Below are 26,345 nucleotides of genomic sequence, written 5' to 3'. Positions count from 1 at the left end.
TGGGGGGGAGCTGTCAGGGGGCAGGAGTGGGGAGAGGGATCGGAGCAGTCAGGGGACAGGGAGCAGAGGGGTTTAGATGGGTTGGGAGTTCTGGGGGGGGCTGTCGGGGTGGGGAGTGGTTGGATGGGGCGTGGGAGTCCCAGGGGTCTGTCTGGGGGTGGGGGTGTGGATAAGGGTTGGGGCAGTCAGGGGACAAGAGGCAAGGAGGCTTAGATAGGGAGTGGAGTCCCGGGGGGCAGTTAGGGGCAGGGGTCCCAGGAGGGGGCAGTCAGGGGACAAGGAACGGGGGGAGGGTTGGGGGTTCTGGGGGGGCGGGAAGTGGGAGGGGCAGGGGCGGGGCTAGGGCGGGGCTCCTCCCGTCCTCTTTTTTGCTTGTTGAAATATGGTAACCCTAAGCACTAGGCAACTTTAAAAAAGCAACATGCATCCTTTTGTCATTATCAGTCAGCTATTGGAAAATTAGGGCCCTTAGGCTGTGCTTCTATGTTAAACTACTAATTGGGCATTATATAGCCAGCAATAATCTTTAAAAAAATCACATACTATCGCCTAATTACACATCAAACTTCAGATTAGAATATTGCTTATGGCAATGCTTCAGTTATCAGAGTTTTGACCAAAGCAGCAATAGATGGAACATTACCAAATATGGAACTTAAAGGTTGCATGCATATAGGGATTTTTTTATCTTGCAAGACAAGAGGATGATCCACAATCCTTGTTATCTGTTAATCATACAAGACCCATAAGAGAAGAAAGTACTGAATAAATCCAATACTGGTGCGTGTATGTAACAAAGTTGGCGGAATCCCCCTCCCTTCTCTAAAAAATGTAGATAGACTGCAACATAATTACTTCAACCCTCTGGTTAACTAAAGGAAGCTTAAGCATTTTCAGATGAAATAATAAATGTACAAAAAGATGCTAAAGGTGCATGGCAAGATAGCAGAAAAGACTGAGGTTTTTGAAAAATAAAATGGGATTTGTGAAAACATCTCCTTTCATATAATCTACTATTTAACCAGTGTAAAGTGATACAGGGCTTTGTTAGAACAATTATACTTGGCTACTGACTCTTCTGAAGAGAAAATGAAAAGTATACCTCTCTCCATCAAAACAGATAACTGTAACCAATTTTCTTGTCCATAATGAAACAGAATCTGGTTTTATTCACCTACGTCCTCGTCTTCTGAGATGCTGAGCACTTCATGACAGCCTCTGAGTAGTCTGTCAACTACAGCTACAACTCTGAATTACTTCAATAGGAGTTGCTCAGCACCTCTACTGTCTATAAAAAGTGTGATAATAAGGTAGATGGTACAATGAGGAGCACTATAGAAGATCTTAAGAAAGCAAGGCATATTTGCCCAACACACCAGCTACACAGAGAAGCACTATTTATCTCCAAATCTGATGAGCTCACAGCCCTAACGTTTTTCTACCAATAACTTGTAGCAGTTCCTGCTATATGTTGTTTTATTCTAATATGGAATGCATTTTTTGCTTTCAGTTTACACAAAGGCCAAAATCTACAAGTTTTTAAATATATTCAATTTTATTAATAACAACTACAGGTTTTAAAAAACAGCCAATTTTAATCATTTACTGCAACACCATGCACAGCAATTTTCTGTTACTTCTTTCAGAATTAACCTAATACGAATTTGTAAAGACATTAATGTAGTGGGTACACAAACTTCTCCAGTCGTGCCCCCACTTACCATTAACGGAATCTGTCCATGCTCCCCCTCCATTATTGTACAGCCAAGGCTTCCTCAGTAGTGGAGCTTTGGCTGGGGATGGAACTGGGGATGGGGGAGGAGTTGAGGCTAGAGGTGGAGCTGGCCTGGGGGTGGAGAGGGAATGAGGGCAGAGCTGAGTTGGGGGCAGAACTGGGGTGGGGTAGGAGCTGGGGCTGGGAGCGGAGCAGTACTAGGGGCTGAACAGGGTTGGGGCGGAGAGGGGCTGGGAGCATAGCACACATAGCTGTGGATTCACATCCCTGGCTTGCCATGCACTAAGTCTCTGTGTAGACAAGCCCTAAGGAATTAAATGAAACAAACATCACTATATAACATGCTATAAACTCTTTTCAGTGTTTTTTCAAATATTGCTACTTATGAAAAATTTTTACCTGAGTAACTGTGAATTCAGAATCAGGCTCCTAGAATGCATAAGAAAAGGAGGAGTGAAATAAGAAATGGAATCAAACAATGAAAAATCAAAACAAACCCATAAATGGAACAGCAATGTAACTAAATCAAAATATTTGATGTGACCTCCCTTGGCCATTACCCACCATTACTAGATTATTTTACTCCTCCACATTTTCAAGACTGAAGAGATGATTTCCATAATCAAACATGTAGATTTACAGTAAGTACCATCTCAGACATAGCTTGGTTTCTTGTTTCAGTTTGGTCACATTTGCCAAGTCATAGTTTAAACATTAGGGGTTTTAAAATGTAAGTATACCAGGTGAATACCCCACATATAATTATTTTTAAATGTACAACATCTGAAGGGACAGCTGAATACCATTGTTAAACTTAAGTGACACTCAGAAAATAAATCAGAATTTTAGATCCAGGAACATGTAACAAAATCCTCACACATGGCATGCATGAAGAAAAGGGATCCCAATTTTATTTTTTTTTGTTAGCCACTGATGGCTTCATCATGAAGTTCTTAAAAGAAAATAAATATCTGCATACAAACAAGTCTTTGTATACATTATGATGGAGACAATGTATTTAATTCAATAAATGCTCAAAACATTATATTTTTCAAATTAATGCAATAGTACTGTAGCCACCAGTTAGAGAAGGCACAACACCTAAGGAGGGGGGAAAAATCCCAACAACTTCAAGGTAATATTATGGCAAGTGAATTTGGGGACCTAAAACTTAAAACATTTGAAACCTTCAAGGAACACGAAGTCATTCTCGTACCAAAAAGAACCTGTCTGGCTCTGGAACACCAATGTAGAATCTGAAACACAGGGTAAGATAATAGATTTTCCAGCTCCCTAAACTATAAGAGGGCTCACTTAAATTTTCCAATGTGTAAACACAAGATTGTCTACGTTTACTAATGGTGCAAAATATTTAGGCTTCAGTACACTAACGCAGCTCTTGCAAAAGAGTGAGCTGGTAGCAACAAACCCCATATTTAGATTGCCTACCATTTTCTAATAGAAAAGAATGACTTTTTTACTGAAAAGCTCTAACACCTTATTAAACAGTCAAATTTGGCAGGAGAAAAGAGTAAAGGACAGAGAAATGCCTTTTCTTTGTCCCTTCATTCTGTTCAGGTTTGGCTGATACCTGAACTATGAAAAATCACCATTCCCTTCTGTTACTTGCCTTGTCAACAAAATTGTGGTGGCATACTAAAATAACTGAACATTAACACTGTAATCTAAGGCTGGGCTCACATCGCCAAGGCAGGAGCACCACACACTACACCGATTAACAACAAAAGCAGACAGCTTCTTGGGGAGTGAGGGGAGAGATGGGCTGAACTTCCCTTGACAATCCACATCCTATGTACATTGACCCAGCACACAGCCCTACTTTGCTGTAATCCCGCCTCTTGGGGGTACAAGATAGGGAAGGTACCCCTCTCCACTGGAGAGAGGGGAAGAGAGAGAAGATAGAACCAGTCTGGCTCTTCCTCACCACCTACACAACCCAGCATATGACTCCAGCAGCCCATTTCTCCCACTTCCGCCAGAGCAAGTCTTCTTCTACTTGCTAATATAGTTAGCTGTGTTATAGTGATAAAGTTTCAGGGTTTAAATCCTGCTGCTGATGCATGATTTTTTGGGGAGGGGAAGTGTTACTACTCTATATAACAACATTTGTTTATACCTCTTTTCCTTTTAGGAAAAAAAATTAAGAAATTACTGACAAACTGTTCAAAGGATATTATTTAGATTGCAAAATCAAACACGCAAAAGTTAGACAATGCCAGCAATTCAGGTTGCGTGGGCTGTCAAGCTGTCTGGAGTGGCTCACGAATGTGGGTGCCAACCTCAGCCCAGACTGTTACAAACCAGGGCACAAACCCCAAACTGGTTGTGTGTTCTTCACCAACTAAGTGTCAAATGTGAACCCCTCAACCACTATAACAGCCTTAACATGGAGTCACAGACGGTCCCCTTGGGCACTCGGGTCTATCTTGCCACCCAGGCAAGCCTGCCTTTGTGACAGATGGTTCCTTACACCAAAAAAATCACAATAATATTCAGGTCACTCCCAGTCCCAAAGGACCAGTCCCTTACCGCAGGTCAATTGTATCTTAGATCTCTAACCAAAGACAATGCTCATAGCCAATCCTATATTAAACTAACTAAAGGATTATTAACTAAGAAAAAGAACCTTTACAAGGTTAAAGCAGGTAAATATATACCCACAATTGAGTTACAGTCTGAGGTTTCAAAAAGTAATAGAAGCTGCTGCAATGTGCAAGCTCTGTGTGTCCTTTAGGGCTAACCCAAGGTAAGCAGTTTGGGAATACCTTGCTTATGCTTAGAAATACTACCCTCTCCAAATTCCAAGAAGCATAATGATACAGATCCTTCTGGTTAGGGATTTTTATTCCCTTCCCCCAGTTCAAAGTGTGATGAGTGGAGGGTTTGTGCACATTCCCTCTACATGGGTGTGGAGGGAGGAATTAAAGTCTTTTGTCCACAGAGGTGCCAAAATGATTTGTCTGGTGTCTATAGGCCAGGGGTCGGCAACGTTCGGCATGCGGCTCGCCAGGGTAAGCACCCCGGCGGGCCAGGCCAGTTTTATTTACCTGCTGACGCGGCAGGTTCGGCCGATCGTCCCAGGCCAATGGGGGCGGCAAGACGCCACAGCCAGCACATCGCTTGCCCACGCCGCTTCTCGCCACCCCCATTGGCCCGGGATGGCGAACCGCGGCCAGTGGGGGCCGCAATCGGCCGAACCTGCTGCGTCAGCAGGTAAATAAAACTGGCCCGGCCCGCCGGGGTGCTTACCCTGGCGAGCCGCGTGCTGAACGTTGCCGACCCCTGCTATAGGCTTTCGATTGGGCAGGAGATGACACCTCTTGTGGTAAACTAGTATTTCACACTTGGTAATGCTTCTCTCCTGACTATTTAGGTTTCCAGCTTCATAACAAATACTTTGATAGTTACAAAGCAAACAGTTAAATATAAACACTTAAATATTACCTTATAACCAGGGATCCTAGTTTTCTATGATAAACCTCCCAAAATTCTCTGATTAAAAAAACAAACATAAAAATGTATGTTTTTCCGCGATTAAAATGAAATGCTGAACTGTAGTTTCCCTAGCCACAATACAGTGGAACCCCGCTTATCTGATCTAATTGGGATAGGGGCCCGATCAGATAATCAAAAATTCAGATAATCTGGAGACCTTTAACCCCGCGTGGCAGGGCTCAGGCTGTCAGCCCCAGTTCGGTTAATACAGAGAGCCAGAAAATGGAGGCTCAGATAAACAGGCTTCTGTTTTTATTTCTGCACAAAATGTAAAAAATTAAAGAGTCTCTGTACAAAAATGCAGATTCCACATTTTTCCATGACAAACAGATTTCTAGGATCCCTGCTTATAACATGGGTGTGTACCAGGACCTTTGAGGTCTCCTGCTGGAGGCCTTGCTGTATTACCACACCCCAACCCAGAAAAGGAGCAGTAAAGATGGGTCCTCCAGGTCTCCCTAGAAAGGCTGCAGGGAAGCAGCCAATGAGAACACAGCAGGCTCCGATAACAGGAGCTGTCCAGGCTGAGCAGATCAGTTGCTGGCTGGGACCAGAGGGGTGAGGAAGGACTGGACAGCTGTGAAACTGTCCAGGCAAGGAGGCCTGGGAGAAACCCTGTGCAAACAAAGAACAGAAAACTTCAGCCCTGAGGTAAAGGTAAAGTGGAAGGGGAAGCAGCTCAGGGAATAGCAGCAGCAGCAGCAACTATTATAGGACACAGCTGCTACTTATAGGATCCCAGGGTTGGGACCTGGAGTAGTGGTTGTGCCCAAGTTCCCCCCACCAGTCATTGTTGAAGTGGCCTAAGCTCTGAGAAAGGGTTAAGGCTTGTTTAGAGACCCAAGTGAAAGGCATAACTTAAGAGTCCCAAGGAGAAAGCTCTGGGGGCACTTTTCTATACCAGGGCAGACTTGGACTTAAAGCTCAGAAGGCGCTGAGGACTGAGCCCAGAGACAGGGCTAAAGACTTTAACAAGGACAGACGCTGTTGTTCCTTTTACCCCAAAAGGGATTTGTTTGTTCTTAGAGACTGTGTGTGATTTGGCTGGAGGGCTGAACCACTAAAGACCCACCTGACGAAGTTAACAGCTGTCAGGGGGTGCAGAGAGAGTGTGCAGTTTCACACAGACCCAACAGAAGGTTTTCATAAGAGGTGAGTGCACCCATCACAGTGGGATACAGATATTAGAAGTGAGATTAACGAATGCAACAACTCAAAAGCTTTAATAAAATCCAAACACTAAACAGATCTCTATAAAAGTAATACTCATTTTAACAATACTAACACACAGGTGAGCTGGAATGATTTCTAGCCATGCATTTGTCAATGTTCAGTGAGACCTAGGGGCCTTGGCAGGAGCTGGCACCCGGAAATTACAAACAAACTGTTCAAAGAATATTATCTAGGGCTGGTCTACAATGGGGGGGAGGGAGGAAATCGATCTAAGATACGCAACTTCTGCTACAAGAATAGCGTAGCTGAAGTCGACGTATCTTAGATCGATTTACCTCGGGTCCTCACGGCGCGGGATCTACAGCCACGGCTCCCCCGTCGACTCCGCTTCCGCCTCTCGCTCTGGTGGAGTTCCGGAGTCGATGGGGAGCGTGTTCGGGGATCGATTTATCGCGTCTAGACGAGACGCGATAAATCGATCCCCGATAGATCTATTACTACCCGCTGATCCGGCGGGTAGTGAAGACGTACCCTTAGATTGAAAAATCAAGTACTCAAAATTTAGAAAATGCCAGCAATTCAGATTGCATGGGCAACTTTAATTCATCTCCCTTGTGTATGCATTATGATGCGGTCCTTAATTGTGATCATTGGGTGATGGAGGTATGGTGTTCAGGAAATGAATCTACATTGTGTAGTGAATCAAACTGCTTGTAGGATCTGTTTCACCTGCTCTAGAAGTTGTGTGTAGAAACCAAGGCAGATGGCTGCAGGAAGAGAAACTATTTTCTTGTGATTAAGACAAATGAATTCCACACAGAAGTCAGTTCTAGTCCTGCCTCTCCCACACACTGCCTTTGTAATGCTGAGCAAGTCACTTTTAACCAAACATTGGTAGGTGGCCACTAATGGTACATTCCTCATTTGCTGGATGTCCAATTTGAGACAGGGCCCTGATAATCAGAAATGCAGCACTCTGAACTGCAGATGAAGTCAGCAAAAGCTGTGGATGCCCAGCATCTTACTGCAATGCAGTGTGGTTAGAGGAATCATACTTCAATGTTGCCAACTCTTGCAATTTTATCACAAACCTCCCAATATGTGATGTTTTCTTAAAGCCCCAGCTCCTAGAATCCTAAGTTTACATTAGAATCTCAACTTTCATTTTTTAAAAAATGAAAGTTTTTAGCTCTCATGACAGTAGAGAAAGTTTGAAAAGATGTGACTGAAGTCACATTAAAGGCTCAAAACCATAACTAAAAAGAACCCTGTCATAAGGTGACTGTCCCCTTTAAATGAAAAATATCCAGCGCCCTATGCCAAAATAGGTGCTCCTATTTTGGCCAGTTAAGAGGTTAGGATTATAAAGGATCAGGTAGCAGCATGGAGAAAGTCTCTGAAGGAAGCTACAGAAGGTTCCTGGGGGAAGGCTGAAGGTAGGAGAGCAAGTGAGGTCTGCTGGCTGACCTCCCCAAGCCAGGGCTCAAGGCGAAGGGAGTTGTCTGCTGATTCCCAAGCCAGAACTGAGTGCTAAAGGCATAGGAGCAGTGGAAGATCCTACGTGTCTACAAGTCTGAGACGAGAAGTTAACGGAACAGGAAGAGTGATGGATACTCTTCTGAGGATGAACTCCCAGCACAGAGGCTGTGGGGGAGCAGGGATGCACTCCGACTGGGACAGCTGTCCTGGCAAAGGATAGGAGAGGACCAAGAAAGATGCCAGAGTGGGATATATGCGACATCAATGGACTAGATGTCATCTAATTTTAAGGAATACGTGCACTGGGATGATAAATGGACTACATTTGGGGACTTCTGTTATGGATGATTTGCACTAGGGTTTTTTATGATAAAGCTGCCCCAAGGAGAGGGTGTGTTGAATCACAAAATCCTGTTTGGAATCATTTGGGGCTCAAGCAGTTCCTTGTCTCTTGAATACTTGACTTTGTTTAGGATGCAAAGTTCTTTTAATGGGTACTAGTCTCCTAGATGCTACTATAAATTTATTATTCTAATAAAAACAAGGACACTGAGGTTGGTCCAAGTTGTTCTTTATTCATCCCACTGTGTGTATTATAGCTTTGCTGCTCAAGTTTATGTTAAGTATTAGTGTGGGTGGATAAGTGCCTGTGTTGTGCTGGAAAATTTGCGCAGGTTGTATATCGGGGTGTGTGCTGCAGTGAGGCGCTGCATTTGGGGTTATTTGTGTGTGTTGTGCAGGTAGTTGTGATTTGCGCTTGTGGGATTGTGCTGGGAGAATTTTGTGTTTTGTTTAGGGGTGTAGGTTGCACTGGGGAGTCTGGATTATTCTGTATGGGTGGAACCAACCTTTTGAAGAACTGTAGCAGTTGGGCAAAGTAATCTACCATCTATGTAATCCATCATCTGTCCATCTCCCTCATATCATTGACTTATTATAACCAATGAATTTGTAGCATGGAAATTAGCTGTAAAATAAGGGTCGTGACTGGCTGAGTTACTGCTGATATCACAATGATTTAGGACTGCTGGCCAGATACATGCCTTACCGTTTTATAATATATAGATATGGGCTATTAGAAAATGGTTTAAGAGCAGTTGGTGATCCTCCATACTGTGTTGCAATAGCAAATGAGAGCAATGTTAAGGATACTGTGGCAGCTCTACTTCAAATGCCTGTATGTTCAAGTTGTGTATCTTACTCTAGGCATTATTTGTTAACATTAATTTAGGGTCATCCAAAATAGTTCCTATATAAAAGCATTCATCATGAAGAAGCTAAATGAAGCTACGAGAGTTACATTCCCTTTCATTTTGAAGAGAGTAAGGTTGACCAATTACACATGGTAGGGAGTATACACTGCCTTGCCTGCACTAGAGTTGTAGGATGTGTTGGCTAACACATCCTAGTTAAGGGAAATTCTAAGATATTAACTAACATTTAAGCAAGTGATGGAACTTTTCCATTCACATGAATGGAAATGATTAACTAATAATAAAATGTAGTGTGACAGAATAAGGGTGGATCCTGCAATTTTTACTCATGTACGTAATCCAACTGAAATCAATGGGACTAGTCACTTGAGTAAAGACCTGTGTGAGAGGACTTACAAGACCAGGTCATTTGTTAGCTTATTCTTAACAATAAAGGGTCTAAATTTGTCATCTTTTACACATCTAATCCCCTCTTGAAGTTGCTAATGTTGTAAAAGTATAAATGAGAGAAGAATTCAGCCCAAATTTATAAACCCTTGAGGGCATTTTAAAATGAAAGTTTCTGTGTGAAATCAATCCATTTTAAGAGAAAACCACCAGAAAGAGCTGTTTTTATAAAATTAAACCTTTAATGTAACATCTTAAAGAAAGAGGCGAGCCTGAAACACTGTTCGGATAACTATTTTTGAAGCTTAGAACATGCCTGTATCTACAACTGAAATTTAAGGTAAATATGAATTGATATGTGCAACATACTGTGAAAAATCAGTGTATGCTGAAAATGCAGGCCAAATTGCTACTGGCATCACTGTGGATCTGCATTATCATAGTGCAGGGAAATGACTAAATGAATCACTAATAATATTTATCTTTACATTTAGTAACCACAGCAATTTGTGTCAACCGTTTATTTCAGCTGAGGATGCTTTCAGAAATGAACCTCCATGTGAACATGTTAATTATATGTTTCAGAGTAGCAGCCGTGTTAGTCTGTATCCGCAAAAAGAAGAACTTTTTTTTTCTTCTTTTTGTTAATTATATGTTTACTCTGACCTTGTTAAAATCAGCATACAAGCAGCTAGGTTTAAGGTGTTTTGTTTTAATTATTTAGCATTTCATTTCTATAAAGAACAGCAAAAATCAACACCATAATCATAAATGGGGGTAACAGCACTGAGGGTCAGGGGAGGGAAGTATTTTAAAAAAAGACAGAGTTTGTGCTTTCACTGAACTTATAGCAGAGCATTAAATACGTTTTTAAAAGCAGGATATTCCTTATACATCTATTAACAATTATACTGTTGAGCCATTTCCCTCTCCCCCCCCCTTAATAGCTGAACATCAGTGCTGGTTTAGTGCCTTGAATGTGACATATGGAACACAAAGAACAGCAATCAGATTAGGCAACTAATCAGAACAATAAACAGAGAGCAGTAGAGGAAGAGTGTTCTCTCTGTCATGCTACTACTACAAATATGGAAGCCAAGGTCCAATTTCTTACGGTAGGAAAAAAGATTGTATTTGGCATTAATGGTTCATGCATTCATAAACCCAGCATGTTGTAAGAGTTTTACTGGGAGACTTCTTAAATAAATAAATAAATAAAAATAAAGTGCATATCAAAAGAGAATCTGTTTAAGGGAATTTTTTAGAACTTGAGGAATTCCTTGATCTGATTTTTAAAAAGTTGATCTAATTACATTTTGGAATCAATTTTAATGATTAATTCTTTAAGAATTGGTTTACAATGCCAATATAAAGTATTTCGTATCGTTGCATGAGAAATTCTACTTTATGCATGATTGGCTGAAAAATTAACATGATGCCTCAAAAAGCTTAATGCTTTAAGCTCATAACTTCCATGGACATCAATTTCAGTGGAGGTTAGGAGCTTAAATACTCTTGAGGATGTGGGCCATAGTCTAAGTCCCATTTTTAAGTTAGTGTTACTTAAGCACTTTTGAAAATTTTACTACTCAGTTTTTCGTTACATCATCACATACTGCTTTTCCTGACTCATTCAGTACACCTAATTGATAGGTACTCAGGGAATGACTCAGGACTGTGTACAGACAGGGCGAAACTTCCACCTTGCGCCCCTCCCCCCAGCCCTTCGGCAGCTCCCCCTCTCCCCCCGTGGCAACTCCCCCGGCAGCTCACACCCCCCGGGAGCCGTGCGGCAGCTCCCCACCCCAGCTCACCTCTGCTCCGCCTCCTCCCAGAGCACGCCACCCCCGCTCTAATTCTCCTCCCCTCCCAGGCTTGCGGCGCCAAACAGTTGATTGGTAGCACCGGCCCTGTGTACAGAATGAGACTATTCTAGAACCCCTGCCTCATTTGTTGTAAAAGTTGGAAGGTGTGCATCCAGTGAGTCAGGAACTGCAGGAAAAGAGATGAGGATCTTGAGGCTAAGAGCTGAATGGCACCCTAGGGAACTGGATTCTATCCCTTCTCCTGGCCCAAAGTTCCTATGTGATGCTGAGCAGCTCACTCAAATCAAACTTTTCACAGGTAGTTATTAATTGTATATTCACTTCAGGGTTCCCAACATGAGATATCTGGGGCTTGACTTGCAGAAGTGCTGAACATGCAACTGTAAACAATGTCAATGGGAGCTGTATTTTTGAACATATAAAGTGCTATAAAAATGCTAAGCTCTCTGGATATTAGGCCCTGGGCATCTCAACTTGGGCACCAAAAACCAATGGACAATTTTGACCGTACTTGCTCTGGGGTTTAGTTCCCAATTTTAAAATTGAGAATACTATTACCTTACCTCACAGGGATGTTGTAAAGATAAATTCATTAATGTTTTTCAAAAATTTAGATTTTATGGTGATGAGCACCATAGAAAAGTATTCAGTACAGGTTTTTGATGGTGTGGGGTAAATAATGCATGAGGCCAATTGTTGAATAATAAGGATAAAAAGAAATGCTCTTAAATTCTTTTTTTTTTAATTCACAACCATTGTCATTTTTAATTACTGAATATTAGAATAAGCATGTAAAGATGTGAGTAGATGTTTGAGTAATGTGCACCCCTTAGAGTTCTGACCTCAAAGATTATCATATACTTTGATATCTGCTCTTATGAGTGTCTTAGAAAATAAATATTAACCTTTATTAAATGCAGAGTAAACAGATTTGCGTATGTGAATATGGATTTCCTTTTTAATCACTTATTTTCAATAGCTTGAACAGGGTGGATTTGATTTAAATCAGATTGATTTAAATCGTGATTTAAATCACTAGTCAGGAAGACTCGATTTAATTATGGTTTTCTACATAAAAGTGCATTCTTGTTGGTTGTTATAACCTTAATACATATTCTTCACAACTCAGAGATAGATGTAGGTTTCATTTTTAGAAGGTACACACTATACATTTTTAAACACTGATTTATCTTGAAAACTTTTCAGATTAGTTTTACAGCTCTATCAGAAAATGAATGATTGTTTGGTTATTTCATTTACCAAAGGTAATTGAAGCAGATATTTATGAAGTCATTAGGAGGTGAACTATCTCCAATTCAACAGGTTTATTGTTAATATTTGGAGGATTTTCTTGTCATGCTGTATTAGGAGGAGAACATCGCCAGACAGACACTTAAATTGTGTTGTTTTTTTTAAAACTAAAACAACAACGTTAAGTATTCTGGATTTTTTCCTTCAACAACAAACATAAAATATTTTAACAAAACAAGCATATGTCCCTCGCTTCTCACATTTACCTCCAGACTTCTTCTCCTTGTCCAGATCTGTTCTGCCCCCAACAATCTTCTATTCATTTAACTTTTTTGAAATTTTGCACTTTTAGAGAGAGGTAAGGGATTGACCCTGTGTACACAAATTTGCAGAGGGACAATAGAGTTGAGCTCTGTTATTTCTCACCTCTCTATATTATTTATTTATTTAAAAACATTTTTGCTGTTAACAAGCATGTTACCTCTGGAGACACAAATCCACAGTTTGAGAACTGCAAAACTAAGCATCTCTGATGGTATCTTCTAGACCAGTGGTTCTCAAACTTTTGTACTGGTGACCTCTTTCACATAGCAAGCTGCTGAGTGTGACCCCCCCCTTAAATATATTTAAAAGGTTTTTAAAATTTATAACACCATTATAAATCCTGGAGGCAAAGCGGGGTGGAGGTTGACAGCTCACGACCCCCCATGTAATAACCTTGTAAGCCCCTGAGGGGTCCCAACTCTCAGTTTGAAAACCCATGTTCTGGACTGAGCACTGAGTCCCACTGGGTAGATAGAAAGATTAACCTAAATAATCTATACAGAAGCCTGTGGAACCTCATAAGATTGGGTCCCTAATCCATGAACTATTGGAACTCATTTACAAAACTTTTCTTAAACATTACATGAATATATTGTCTCATACTATAGAATTGGAATTTATAATCCCTATTCCATGATGAGATATCTTTGAGCTATAATGTATCTTAATTAAAACTATCTTTAGATAGGTTTTCCCCCCAAAAAGCATTTTATCAAGAAAATCCGATTTAAATAAAAAAAATCACTTTTAATTTTTTTTTTTTAAATCATTGATTTTTATCCACCCTGGGCTCGAAACAATACATAATGTTAGACTGAGTTTAAAACAAAAGTGCAAATAAGTTAATACGAAAATGCAGATTGTGGCATACTAGCCCTTTTCCCTCTGACCTGAGCCAAGCAGAATCCACATATGACAGATTGATAAGGTACAGAGATAATCTTTATTGGACCAAGTTGTGCTGCTGAAAGGTACAAGCTTTTGAGCTACACAGAATTCTCCTTCAGGTCTGGGGAAGGAAGCAGAGTATCTGGGTGAGACTGGTAAGCAGAAGGGGCAACATGTTGGAGGTCACTTGCAATGAAATGGGAAATTGGGGGTTAAACTGTTACACATAAAGGGTTTGAAGTGAGCAAAGCAGGGTAGCAGGCAGTGTGATATGTTGCCAATTGTTGTAATAAGCCATAAAAATCAGTGTCCCTATTAAGTTCATGGCTTTTGGTGTTATAAATTTAAGTTCCCAGGCTCGCCCTTTGAAGGTGTTGTGCAGATTTCCTTTGAGGACAAGTACTGAAAGATCAGATATGGAGCAATAGGTTTGTGAAAAGAGTTGGTCCATGGGTGATATAGCGTATTTGTCTTTTATCAATTTTTTCTCTGTGAGCTCATGAGAGAGCACAATGATTGTGTGGTTTCACCCATTAACTAGTTGAGGCATTTTATGCACTGGCTGAGGTATACCACATGTTGTGAGATATGTACAGGACCTTTGAAAGGTGTGTTGTGAGTGGTATTGAACACCGTAGCAGTGGAGATATTTCTGCAGATTTTGCATCTGTTTTGGCAGGGTCTGGTGCTGCTTTGATTTGGTGGGCCCTTGTCTGTGGGGAGTTTGCTTCTGATGATGATGTTGGCAAGGTTGAGGAGATGTTTGAAGGTCAGAAGAGGGACTCAGAAAAGACTTCTTTCAGGATGAGGTTCCCATCAAATATGGGTTGTTATCGTTTGATACCCCACATGGGTTCCAGTGTGGGCTGGTAGGTGACAACTAGGGATGTGTGATCAGTGGGTTTCTTTTTCCTGTACTGAAGCAGGTTCTCTTGGGGTATTTTGGTGGCTTTTTGCATTATGTGATCTTCTCTGGTAGGGTGTCCCTATTTAGTGAAGGCACTTTTAAATGTGTTTAGGTGTGTATCCCGGACTTTCTCTTAGGAGCAAATTCTGTTTTATCTAAGGCCTGGCTCTAGATAATAGGGTTCATTTGGTTTTTTTGGTGTGTCTGGGGCAGTTGCTCAATTTGTGGAAGTAAATGTGGTATCCGAGGACCATCATGACTACAATAACACTGCAAACATGTGACAGATATCAAGGCCTGGATCAAGAAGAAAAAGATAAAAGTGCACTAACATAGTGAGGAGAAAGACACAAAGTTTTATAAATCAGAAGCAGAGTTGTAAAATATCAGGCAGGTCGCCAATAAAAGCTAATACTAGCCTTAGATTCTGTGTGGATTACAATAAAAGCTGCATGCTGCGTAGTAGATAACCTAGTAATTGGCAGACAACAGAGACGACAAATCATTTTACATTAGTTTGCCTTCTAGCATTAATTTTTTCAAATATTTTAAAGGCTAGTCTTTATGTACACAGTAGAAAATGGCTTCTTAGTGAGATTTCAAATGTAGAATTTTTGATATGGTGAGTCTGACTCAAGTTGCTACAATGAAGAATTTCTTGCCTATTAATTTCGTTTCTTACACTCTGTTTGTACCAATAAAGAGATTTTCTCAATACTTGTACACCATCTGTTAGTAGTTCCAGCTTCTACCTGGGTTGTCAGATAAGATTGTCAGAGGATTGCCATCATATTTCTGACACATAAATACACCATGAAATACTGTGCACTCTACAATCTCTCTGAAGAAATATGCTGACCAATTCACATTAAACTAATTATTGCAGTTTTTTTAAGTCTATGAACTTTTAGTATTGATTTCAGTTATACAAAGTGTTTTCCACAGAGACTTAACAAGTACATAGTGCATATTTAAATTATAAAAAATTAATCTGAGGATTAAGAGCATCATTCAAGCAGAAATACAGTTCACTTTAAAAAGCAAGTCATTCCTGTTTTAATTGAACTTTTAAATGAGAATTCCTCAAATAATTATATAGCAGCAACATTGAAACTGACTATATGCAAAGAATTGTCAAATGCACAAATTTGAGAGAATTCCATTCACTTTAATCCTTCAGCTAAAGCAACAGTAGTTACTTGTAGCAATACGTAAATTTTCAGACCGAAGTGTAAATCTTACACTGGGACTTGATTTCATATAGCATAATTATTTTAAAAGGTGTTTCCACTGTTTTTTATAAAGGGAAATCATGCCTCACCAATCTACTAGAATTCTTTGAGAGGGTCAACAAGCATGCGGACAAAGGAGAATCAGTGGATATAGTGTATTTAGATTTTCAGAAAGCCTTTGACAAGGTCCCTCACCAAAGGCTCTTAAGCAAAATAAGCAGTCATGAGATAAGAGGGAAGATTCTCTCATGGATTGGTAACAGGTTAAGGGATCTGTACTGGGCCCAGTCCTATTTAACATGGTCATAAATGATCTGGAAAAAGGGGTAAACAGTGAGGTGGCAAAATTTGCAGATGATAGAAAACTACTCAAGATAATTAAGTCCCAGGCAGACTGCGAAGAGCTACAAAAGGATCTCACAAAACTGGGTGACTGGGCAACAAAATGGCAGATGAAATTTAATGTTGATAAATGCAAAGTAATCCACATTGGAAAACATAATCCTAACTATACATATACAACGATGGGGTCTAAATTAGCTGTTACCACTCAAAAAAGAAATCTTGGAGTCATTGTGGATAGTTCTCTGAAATCATCCACTCAATGTGCAGCGGCAGTCAAAAATGCGAACAGAATGTTGGGAATCATCAAGAAAGGGATAGATAATAAGACAGAAAATATCATATTGCCTCTATATAAATCCATGGTATGCCCACACCTTGAATACTGCGTGCAGATGTGGTCGCCCCATCTCAAAAAAGATATATTGGAATCGGAAAAGGTTCAGAAAAGGGCAACAAAAATGATTAAGGGTATAGAACGGTTTCCGTATAAGGAGAGATAAATAAGACTGGGACTTTTCAGCTTGAAAAAGAGGCGACTAAGTGGGGGGATATGATAGAGATCTATAAAATCATGAGTGGTATAGAGAAACTAAATAAGGAAGTGTTATTTACTCCTTCTCATAATACAAGAACAAGGGGCCACCAAATGAAATTAATATGTAGCAAGTTTAAAACAAACACAAGGAAGTATTTTTTTTCATGCAACGCACTGTCATCCTCTGGAACTTGTTGCCAGAGGGTGTTGTGAAGGCCAATACTATAAGGGGTTCAAAAGGGAGCTAGATCAATGGTTCCCAAACTTTAACAACCTATGAACCCCTTTCACTAAAATGTCAAGTCTCACGAACCCCCTCCTAAAAATGAATATTTCCAGGGATTTTCTCCTTTACCTGAGTATAACTTATAAAAACAGTGATTTTGGAAATATAAAATTTGTTTTTATGACATGCTTATTACACACTATTTATTATTTATCATTACAGTATTTTTATTACATTATGAAAACGGCAACATTCTTCCAAGATCTCACTTTCATAACTTGTATCACTTTGAATAAGCCTGTTATAAGACAAGGCTCCTATGTTTTATCAAGGAGTATCTGATGTGAAACAACATGAAGGTATTTAAGAAGCCAACTCAAAGAGTTCCTGCTACACAAATTCAGGTCTTGAGCAGTCCAGGCAAACAACGCACGTTACAACAAAGCTTAAACTTGTTCTTCATAATAATTTAAAAAACAATACTAGCTGTCTATTTAATTTTAAAAACAGCAAAAAATATCCACCTCCCTTTCCATTTCTTATAAGGAGTCTTGAAGTTTAAACCTCCTCAGTGTGATAGATATGCTTGCTTTGATCTGCTTAGCTCTTGGAAGTCCAAGGGCTCTGGGCTGCTGGCCCCATGCTGCCTAGGGTCCCTAGGGACAGCTCTGTCTGCCATTAGGGAATTTTTCCCCGAGAACCCCCTGTAACATTTTGAGAACCCTCAGGGATTCACAAACCCCAGTTTGGGAACCACTGCGCTAGATAGGCCCATCAATGGCTATTAGCCAGGATGGGCGGGAATGGTGTTCCTAGCCTCTGTTTGCCAGAAGCTGGGATTGGGTGACAGGGCATGGATCATTTGATGATAACCTGTCTGTTCATTCCCTTTGGGGCACCTGCCATTGGCCACTGCCAGAGGACAGGATACTGGGCTTGATGGACCTTTGGTCTGACCCAGTATGGCCGTTCTTATGTTCTTAATCTGTTACTATTGTGGTTGCATCTAGGAACCCCAGTCATTGTTGAGGGCCCCATTTTTCTAGGCATTGTACTAACATAAGATGGTCCCTGACCCATACTGGAAACACACTTCAAAAAGCTTGTCTTGTTTATGGTGTGAAGAACAGCTCTGCAGATGTCTAGTGCATGTACAGCAGTAATTAGTGGAAACAATCATGAGGTTACAGCTTCAAGCTTTCTCTGAATGTCCTTTTTTAGTAAAAGCTTTTTTATTTATTCCTTTTGCGTGGTGACTTAGGGTATGAATAAATATCTAGCGTAATCTAGTGCTCATCAAATCTTATACCTTGTGCAATTTCAGTGGCATAGGTCATTTTGAGAGAAATAAAATCTTCCCAGTATATTGTGTCCAGAGGCAAAGCCCATCTAGCTGTTCTCCAAGAAATAAAAGCAATAATGGCCTTTACATAAAATGATATTTATCCAGGATGCAAGTTGGAGAACCCCTTTTTTTTTCATGCAATATGTATAAGTAAAGTATATACCGTGAACAGCACGCTGAACACTTAGGATATATCTACACTACGAAATTAGGTCGAATTTATAGAAGTCGGTTTTATAGAAATCGGTTTTATACAGTAGATTGTGTGTGTCCCCACATAAAATGCTCTAAGTGCATTAAGTCGGCGGAACGCGTCCACAGTACCGAGGCTAGCGTCGACTTCCGGAGTGTTGCACTGTGGGTAGCTATCCCACAGTTCCCGCAGTCTCCACCACCCATTGGAATTCTGGGTTGAGATCCCAATGCCTGATGATGCAAAAACAGTGTCGCGGGGGGTTCTGGGTACATGTCGTCAGGCCCCTCCCCCTCCGTCAGAGCAACGGCAATCAATTCGCGCCTTTTTACCTGGGTTACCTGTGCAGACAACATACCACGGCAAACATGGAGCCCGCTCCGCTCAGCTCACCGTCACCATATGTCATTGGGTGCCGGCAGACGTGGTACTGCATTGCTACACAGCAGCAGCTAATTGCCTTTTGGCAGTAGACGGTGCAGTATGACTGGTAGCCGTCATCGGCTATCTGGGTGCTGGCAGACGTGGGGCTGCATTGCTACACAGCAGCAGCTCCTTGCCTTTTGGCAGTAGATGGTGTATTACGATTGATATCCGTCATCGTCATATTCCTCAGTGAGCTCAATCAGAGGCACCTGGGCAGACATGTTTTGTCTCCTGGAGACTCGGTCCTGCCGGCAGTCCTATTGAACCATCTTGACAATGATGGCTAGCAGTCATAGTACAGCATCTTCTGCCAAGCACCCAGAAGATGCCGATGGCTATCAGTCATGCTGCACCGTCTGCTGACAGCTTAAGATGTAAAAAATAGATGGACCAGATTTGTTCTGTATTCATTTGCTTCCCGCTCCCTCCGTGAAATCAACGGCCTGCTAAACTCAGGATTTTGAGTTCAATCTTTGGGGGGCCCATTCTGTATGACAGTTGTTTGTGTTTCTCCCTGATGCACAGCCACCTTTGTTGATTTTAATTCCCTGTACCTGTAAGCCATGTCGTCAGTCGCCCCTCCCTCCCTCCATCAGACAATAGTTTCGCGCCTTTTTTCAGCCCAGACGCCATAGCACTGGGATCCTGGAGCCCGCTCAGATCACCGCGGCAATTATGAGCACTATGAACACCACACGCATTTTCCTGGAGTATATGCAGAGCCAAAACATGCCAAAGCAAAACCAGGCGAGGAGGCGATTGCGGCAATTGCAGCACGGCGACGAGAGTGATGAGGAAATTGACATGGACATAGACCTCTCACAAAGTACAGGCCCCAGCAGTGTGCAAATCATGGTGTTACTGGGGCAGGTTCATGGCATAGAACGCCGATTCTAGGCCCAGGAAACAAGCACAGACTAGTGGGACCGCATTGTGTTGCAGGTGTGGGACGATTCCCAGTGGCTGCGAAACTTTCGCATGCGTAAGGGCACTTTTATGGAACTTTGTGACTTGCTTTCCCCTGCCCTGAAGCGCCAGAATACCAGGATGAGAGCAGCCCTCACAGTTGAGACGCGAGTGGCGATAGCCCTGTGGAAGTTTGCAACACCAGACTGCTACCGGTCAGTCGGGAATCAATTTGAAGTGGGCAAATCTACTGTGGGTGCTGCTGTGATCCAAGTAGCCAACGCAATCAAAGACCTGCTGATATCGAGGGTAGTGACTCTGGGAAACGTGCAGGTCATAGTGGATGGCTTTGCTGCAATGGGATTCCCAAACTGTGGTGGGGCGATAGACGGAACCCATATCCCTATCTTGGCACCGGAGCACCAAGCCACCGAGTACATAAACCGCAAGGGGTACTTTTCAATGCTGCTGCAAGCCCTGGTGGATCACAAGGGACGTTTCACTAACATCAACGTGGGATGGTCGGGAAAGGTACATGATGCTCGCGTCTTCAGGAACTCTGGTCTGTTTCAAAAGCTGGAGGAAGGGACTTTCTTCCCGGACCAGAAAATAACCGTTGGGAATGTTGAAATGCCTATTGTTATCCTTGGGGACCCAGCCTACCCCTTAATGCCATGGCTCATGAAGCCGTACACAGGCAGCCTGGACAGTAGTCAGGACCTGTTCAACGATAGGCTGAGCAAGTGCCGCATGGTGCTGGAATGTGCATTTGGACGTTTAAAAGCGCGCTGGCGCAGTTTACTGACTCGGATAGACCTCAGCGAAGCCAATATTCCAATTGTTATTGCTGCCTGCTGTGCGGTCCACAATATCTGTGAGAGTAAGGGGGAGACATTTATGGCGGGGTGGGAGGTTGAAGCAAATCACCTGGCTGCTGATTACGCGCAGACAGACACCAGGGCGGTTAGAAGAGTACAGCAGGGTGCGGTGCGCATCAGAGAAGCTTTGAAAACAAGTTTTGTGACTGGCCAGGCTACGGTGTGAAACTTCTGTTTGTTTCTCCTTGATGAACCTTCCCCCCTCTTCCCCCCGGTTCACTCTACTTCCCTGTAAACTAACCACCCTCCCGTCCCCCCTTCGAGCACCGCTTGCAGAGGCAATAAAGTCATTGTTACTTTGCATTCTTTATTAATTCATCACACAACTGGGGGATAACTGCCAAGGTAGCCTGGGAGGGATGGGGGAGGAGGGAAGGAAAAGGATACACTGCAGTTTGAAACTTTAACATTTATTGAAGGCCAGCCTTCTGATGCTCAGGCTATCATCTGAGGTGGAGTGACTGGGTGGCCGGAGGGGCCCCCCCCCACACATTCTTGGGCGTCTGGGTGAGGAGGCTATGGAACTTGGAGAGGAGGCGTGTTGGTTACACAGGGACTGTAGCGGCGGTCTCTGCTCCTGTTGCCTTTCCTGCAGCTCAACCATACGCTGGAGTATATCAGTTTGATGCTCCAGCAGCCGGAGCATCAACTCTTGCCTTCCGTCAGCAAGCTGACGCCACCTATCCTCTTCAGCCCACCACTTGCTCTCTTCAGCCCGCGATTCAGCCTCTCCTCTCGTTCATACTGTGCTTTTTTGCACTCTGACATTGACTGCCTCCACGCATTCTGCTGTGCTCTGTCAGCGTGGGAGGACATCTGGAGCTCCGAGAACATATCATCCCGAGTCTGCCGTTTTCTCCTTCTAATCTTCACTAGCCTCTGTGAAGGAGAAACATTTGCAGCTGGTGGTGGAGAAGGGAGAGGTGGTTAAAAAAGACACATTTTAGAGAACAATGGGTACACCCTTTCATGTTAAATTTTGCTGTTCACATTACACAGCACATGTGCTTTCGTTACAAGGTCGCATTTTTCCTCTTATATTGAGGGCCTGCCAGTTTGGTGTGAGAGATCACTCATGCAGTGCCAGGCAACAGATTTCGGCTTGCAGGCAGCCATGGTAAGCCACACAGTCTTTTGGCTTTTTTAACCTTCTTAACATGTGGGAACGGTTTCAAACAGTAGCACCCTCATTTCCCATACCAAGCACCCATTGGGTTGGCCATTTAAAATGGGTTTGCAATGTAAAAGGAGGGGCTGCGGTTTCTGGGTTAACATGCAGCACAAACCCAACTACCCCCCCCCCACACACACACCCAATTCTCTGGGATGATCACTTCAGCCTTCCCCCCCACCGCATGGCTAACAGCGGGGAACATTTCTGTTCAGCCGAGCAGGAACGGGCACCTCTGAATGTCCCCTTAATAAAATCACCCCATTTCAACCAGGTGACCAGGAATGATATAACTCTCCTGAGGATAACAAAGGGAGATAAGGAATGGATTTTGTCTGCATGCCAGCAAACACCGGGACCATACGCTGACATACTTTGTTATGCAATGATTCCAGACTACGTGCTACTGGCCTGGCGTGGTAAAGTGTCCTACCATGGCGGACGGGATAAGGCAGCCCTCCCCAGAAACCTTTTGCATAGGCTTTGGGAGTACATGAAGGAGAGCTTTCTGGAGATGTCCCTGGAGGATTTCCGCTCCATCCCCATACACGTTAACAGACTTTTCCAGTAGCTGTACTGGCCGCGATTGCCAGGGCAAATTAATCATTAAACATGCTTGCTTTTAAACCATGTTTAATATTTACAAAGGTACACTCACCAGAGGTCCCTTGTGTGCCCTCATATCCTGGCTGTTGGGGAAACCGGTTTCTCCGCTTCCTTGCTGTGAGCTATCTTCATTGTCTTCATCATCATCTTCCTCATACCCCAAACCCGCTTCCCTGTTGCGTGATTCTCCACTGATGGAGTCAAAGCACACGGTTGGTGTAGTGGTGGCTGCATCCCCTAGCATGGCATGCAGCTCCGCGGCATGTTTGCGGCTCTGCCCCGGACCTTCCGTTTGCCTCTCTGGCTTTGTGGTAGGCTTGCCGTAGCTCCTTAATTTTCACGCGGCACTGCTGTGTGTCCCTGTTATGGCCTCTGTCCTTCATGGCCTTTGAGACTTTTTCTAATATTTTGCCATTTCATTTACTGCTATGGAGTTCAGCTAGCACTGATTCATCTCCCCATATGGCGAGCAGATCCCGTACCTCCCATTCTGTCCATGCTGGAGCTCTTTTGCGATCCTGGGACTCCATCATGGTCACCTGTGCTGATGAACTCTGCGTGGTCACCTGTGCTCTCCATGCTGGGCAAACAGGAAATGAAATTCAAAAGTTCGCGGGCTTTTCCTGTCCACCTGGTCAGTGCATCTGAGTTGAGAGTGCTGTCCAGAGCGGTCAGAATGAAGCACTGTCGGATAGCTCCTGGAGGCCAATAACGTCGAATTCCGTCCACACTACCCCAAATCCGACCCCCAAAGGCCAATTTTAGTGCTAATCCCCTTGTCGGAGATGGAGTAAAGAAACCGGTTTAAAGGGCCCTTTAAGTCGAATAAAAGGGCTTCGTCGTGTGGACGTGTCCAGGCTTAATTCGATTTCACGCTGCTAAATTCGACCTAAACTCATAGTGTAGACCAGGCCTTAGAGAGTTAATACTCATTCAGATGGAACAAATTGTCAGTTCCATGTAATTGATATTCCTGCTAGTCTTCAATATCTGGTACAGGGACTGTATACTTGAATTTGTTGTTTTAATCAGCAATCTTAGTTTTACACTTCAGCCAATCACAATAGCATCTGAGCACTTTTGATATAAAATCAATAGCAAAATCCCTTGTGCACTTCATGATGTGTTTAGTACTTCTCCTTTTACAGGGTCAGAATTCTGCTTGGGCTGGGGGAGTTTTGGGGTGGACTGGACTTGGAGGGAGGGAGATAAAGGGCCACAATTATCTTATTGCTATTATAATGTACTTATTTTAATTATAGAAGTACCTTTGTCTCCTACTTCACTACTCGCTTTGGATTTGGAGACCTAAAGTGCATATGCCATCTCATGCCTCTAGAGTAATAGATGGCCCTTCAACACTGATTTAGAGTAAATCTGTGGGGGCTCCACTGCTTTCTCTAGAAGTAGGGTGACCAGACAGCAAGTGTGAAAAATCAGGACTGGGGATGGGGGGTAATAGGAACCTATATAAGAAAAAGATCCAAAAATTGGGACTGTCCCTATAAAATCAGGACATCTGGTCACCCTACCTAGAAGGAAATAAAGATTTCAGGGAGGTATTTCCTTTTTTTAGCATTTTTATCTTAATGGGGAGGCTTAGCATCAAATGCGGACAGCAGATATACATTCAAGTTTGGTTTTGATTTTTGTTCTTGCTCAGTTCTGATGCAGTTATCAAGTTAATAGTACTTCTGTGAGATCTACTAATAAGCAATACATAAGAGCTAGCTAACATTACTTTGCAGTGTTGATGTTGTTGTGTTGGTCCCAAGATATTAGAGGGACAAGGTCAGTTAGGTAACATCTTGTATTGGCCAGACTTCTATTTAAATGCAATCAAGGTAATTCCAGACTGTCTAGCAAATGTTTCTGGCTGATGCAATTTATAGGTTTACACTCGCTCCTCTGTCACTAAGACAATCGCCCACTTGTAACAGCTATGTTTGCCAACAAGCGATAAACAGAGAAGCTGCCCGAGCCTCCCTTGTAGGAAGCATGGCTCCCCTAAGCACCGCTGCTCATGCACTTCCTCGAGGCTGGACTGCAGGCAGGAAAGTGATGATGTTGGGGGCCAGGGGAAAGCTAGGTGCACAAGGTGTAGCTACAAACCCGACAGCGCGGGCACACTCCGCCCACCCCGAGTGAGGGGGCGCTAACACACACTCCCCGGCGCCCGCCCACTCTTACCCCCGCTCCAGCTCTCCCGCGAGTCTGGGTCCTCAACCTCCGCCCGCCCAGCAATCACGCAGCGCCCCTACTCCCGCGGCCGGGCCCAGTACCTGGTGTCCGGGGGATTTCTCCAGCAGCTGGGAGCAGAGATCCGCGCAGAGCTGGAACTTCCGCCGCCTGAAGTAGCTCCAGGCCTGGAGCAGCGGCTCCATCTCCAGCCCCATCCTGCCGTGCGGGGCGGACCTGGATCCGTCCCGCACCCAGCGCCGACCGGCCTCCTCCCCTCAGAGCTGGCGTCCCTCTGCCAAGCAACGCCTGAGCCGGGGCCTAGCGGGAGCAGAGGTGGCCAAGCAGCTGCCTGAGAAACAGCGCAGCCCCGTTCGCTCTGCCCCGGGCCCGAGCCTGCCCGCACGGTATCCTGCTCCCGCGGATACTGCAGCAGCGGCGGCTGCTCCTCCAGGGCACAGTCTCGCTGAGTCCATCAGGGGCAAACTCTGCTCTCCCCGGGCCCGGTGGCCTCCCTGAACAACCCTCCCTCCAGGCCCGGTCCTATCTCCCCAAACACCAGCGGGCTGCACCCTAGCCCTAAGGGTGTGGTAGTGCCCTCTCCCAGGACTTCCCCCTGGGCTCACCGCAGACGCAACCCCGATAATTGCCAAATTAAACTGGCTCTCTGCCCCCCGACTAGTCCCTGAGGGGTGAGTACAGTGATCCACTTCCCCTATCAAATGGGCTTGGGGCAGACGCCCCGATACTGCAGACACATGCTAAATTTGAAGTCAGTGGGGCAACTCCTCTGCTTAAAACTAAGCGTATGTGGTAGCTGGAGTGGAGCTTTTTTCTGTATATCTGTTACCAAACTCATCCAATGTATCTTACTGTATTGTGCCAACTCACACATTCAGGCCTTGCCTAAATACAAAAGTTATACAGATCAAACTAAATGGGTTTAACTTTAGAAACTGATGTAGTTAAATCAATGCAGCTTTTGTGCAGATCAGGCTTTATTTACAATAGTGTAAATCTGGAGTAACTCCAAGGGGGTGGATTTGGGACCTTCTGCTGCTCCATTGAAGTCAGAGGTAAAATTCATATTGATGTTAATGAGAGCTGGATCAAGCCCTTAACATTGGTAACCGAGAGCAGAGTTTGGTTGGGTTGCTAACCAGTCATGCCAAGGATCCCAAATTTTATTTTTAAAACTGTCTACTGTATCATACCATTGTTCATTTATGATATAGTATAACATTTCTCTTTACCGAGAACTAGTGGATTCAAGGATTTCCACTTCTGTGTTAAACAGTTTTGCCCAAGAGAACACTATAAATATCAGTTTTTCTATATGATATTATATATAGTAGAACAGTTCTTAGGGTTGGAGGGGATTAAATTTTACAGCAGAACTCTTTATGTGCTATGGATATAAGAGTTTAATTTTAAGAGGTGTTCATCACTTGCTGTTACTATTCACTATGGTGGGAACTCAGCACTTCTGAAAATCTGGAATCCTGGAACCAGGTAAAGACACTCATAACCAAAGTATAAGAACAGTAAACATATCTTGGAGTCACACTGCCAAATGCTAAGAACCCAGTTCTACACTCCTCAAG

General features: G+C 43.2%; 1 protein-coding gene across 1 annotated transcript in view; it reads right to left on the bottom strand.

Moving 5' to 3' along the window:
• TTC8 (tetratricopeptide repeat domain 8) overlaps positions 1 to 25,033 on the bottom strand; it is a 67,966-nt gene extending 42,933 nt beyond the window's left edge. The window contains exons 1-2 of the mRNA XM_054028233.1: positions 24,846 to 25,033; positions 2,135 to 2,164 (exon numbers count right to left, since the gene is read on the bottom strand). Coding sequence (XP_053884208.1) covers positions 2,135 to 2,164; positions 24,846 to 24,959 — 144 coding nt within the window. The 5' untranslated portion in view covers positions 24,960 to 25,033. The remainder of the gene's footprint in view (positions 1 to 2,134; positions 2,165 to 24,845) is intronic.
• Between the last annotated feature and the right edge of the window lie 1,312 nt (positions 25,034 to 26,345).

The sequence above is a fragment of the Malaclemys terrapin genome, chromosome 4, assembly GCF_027887155.1.
Source record: "Malaclemys terrapin pileata isolate rMalTer1 chromosome 4, rMalTer1.hap1, whole genome shotgun sequence".
NCBI classification, from domain to species: domain Eukaryota; kingdom Metazoa; phylum Chordata; order Testudines; family Emydidae; genus Malaclemys; species Malaclemys terrapin.
The sequence above is the reverse complement of the archived record's forward strand: the minus strand, read 5'-3'. Positions and strand labels throughout refer to the sequence as shown.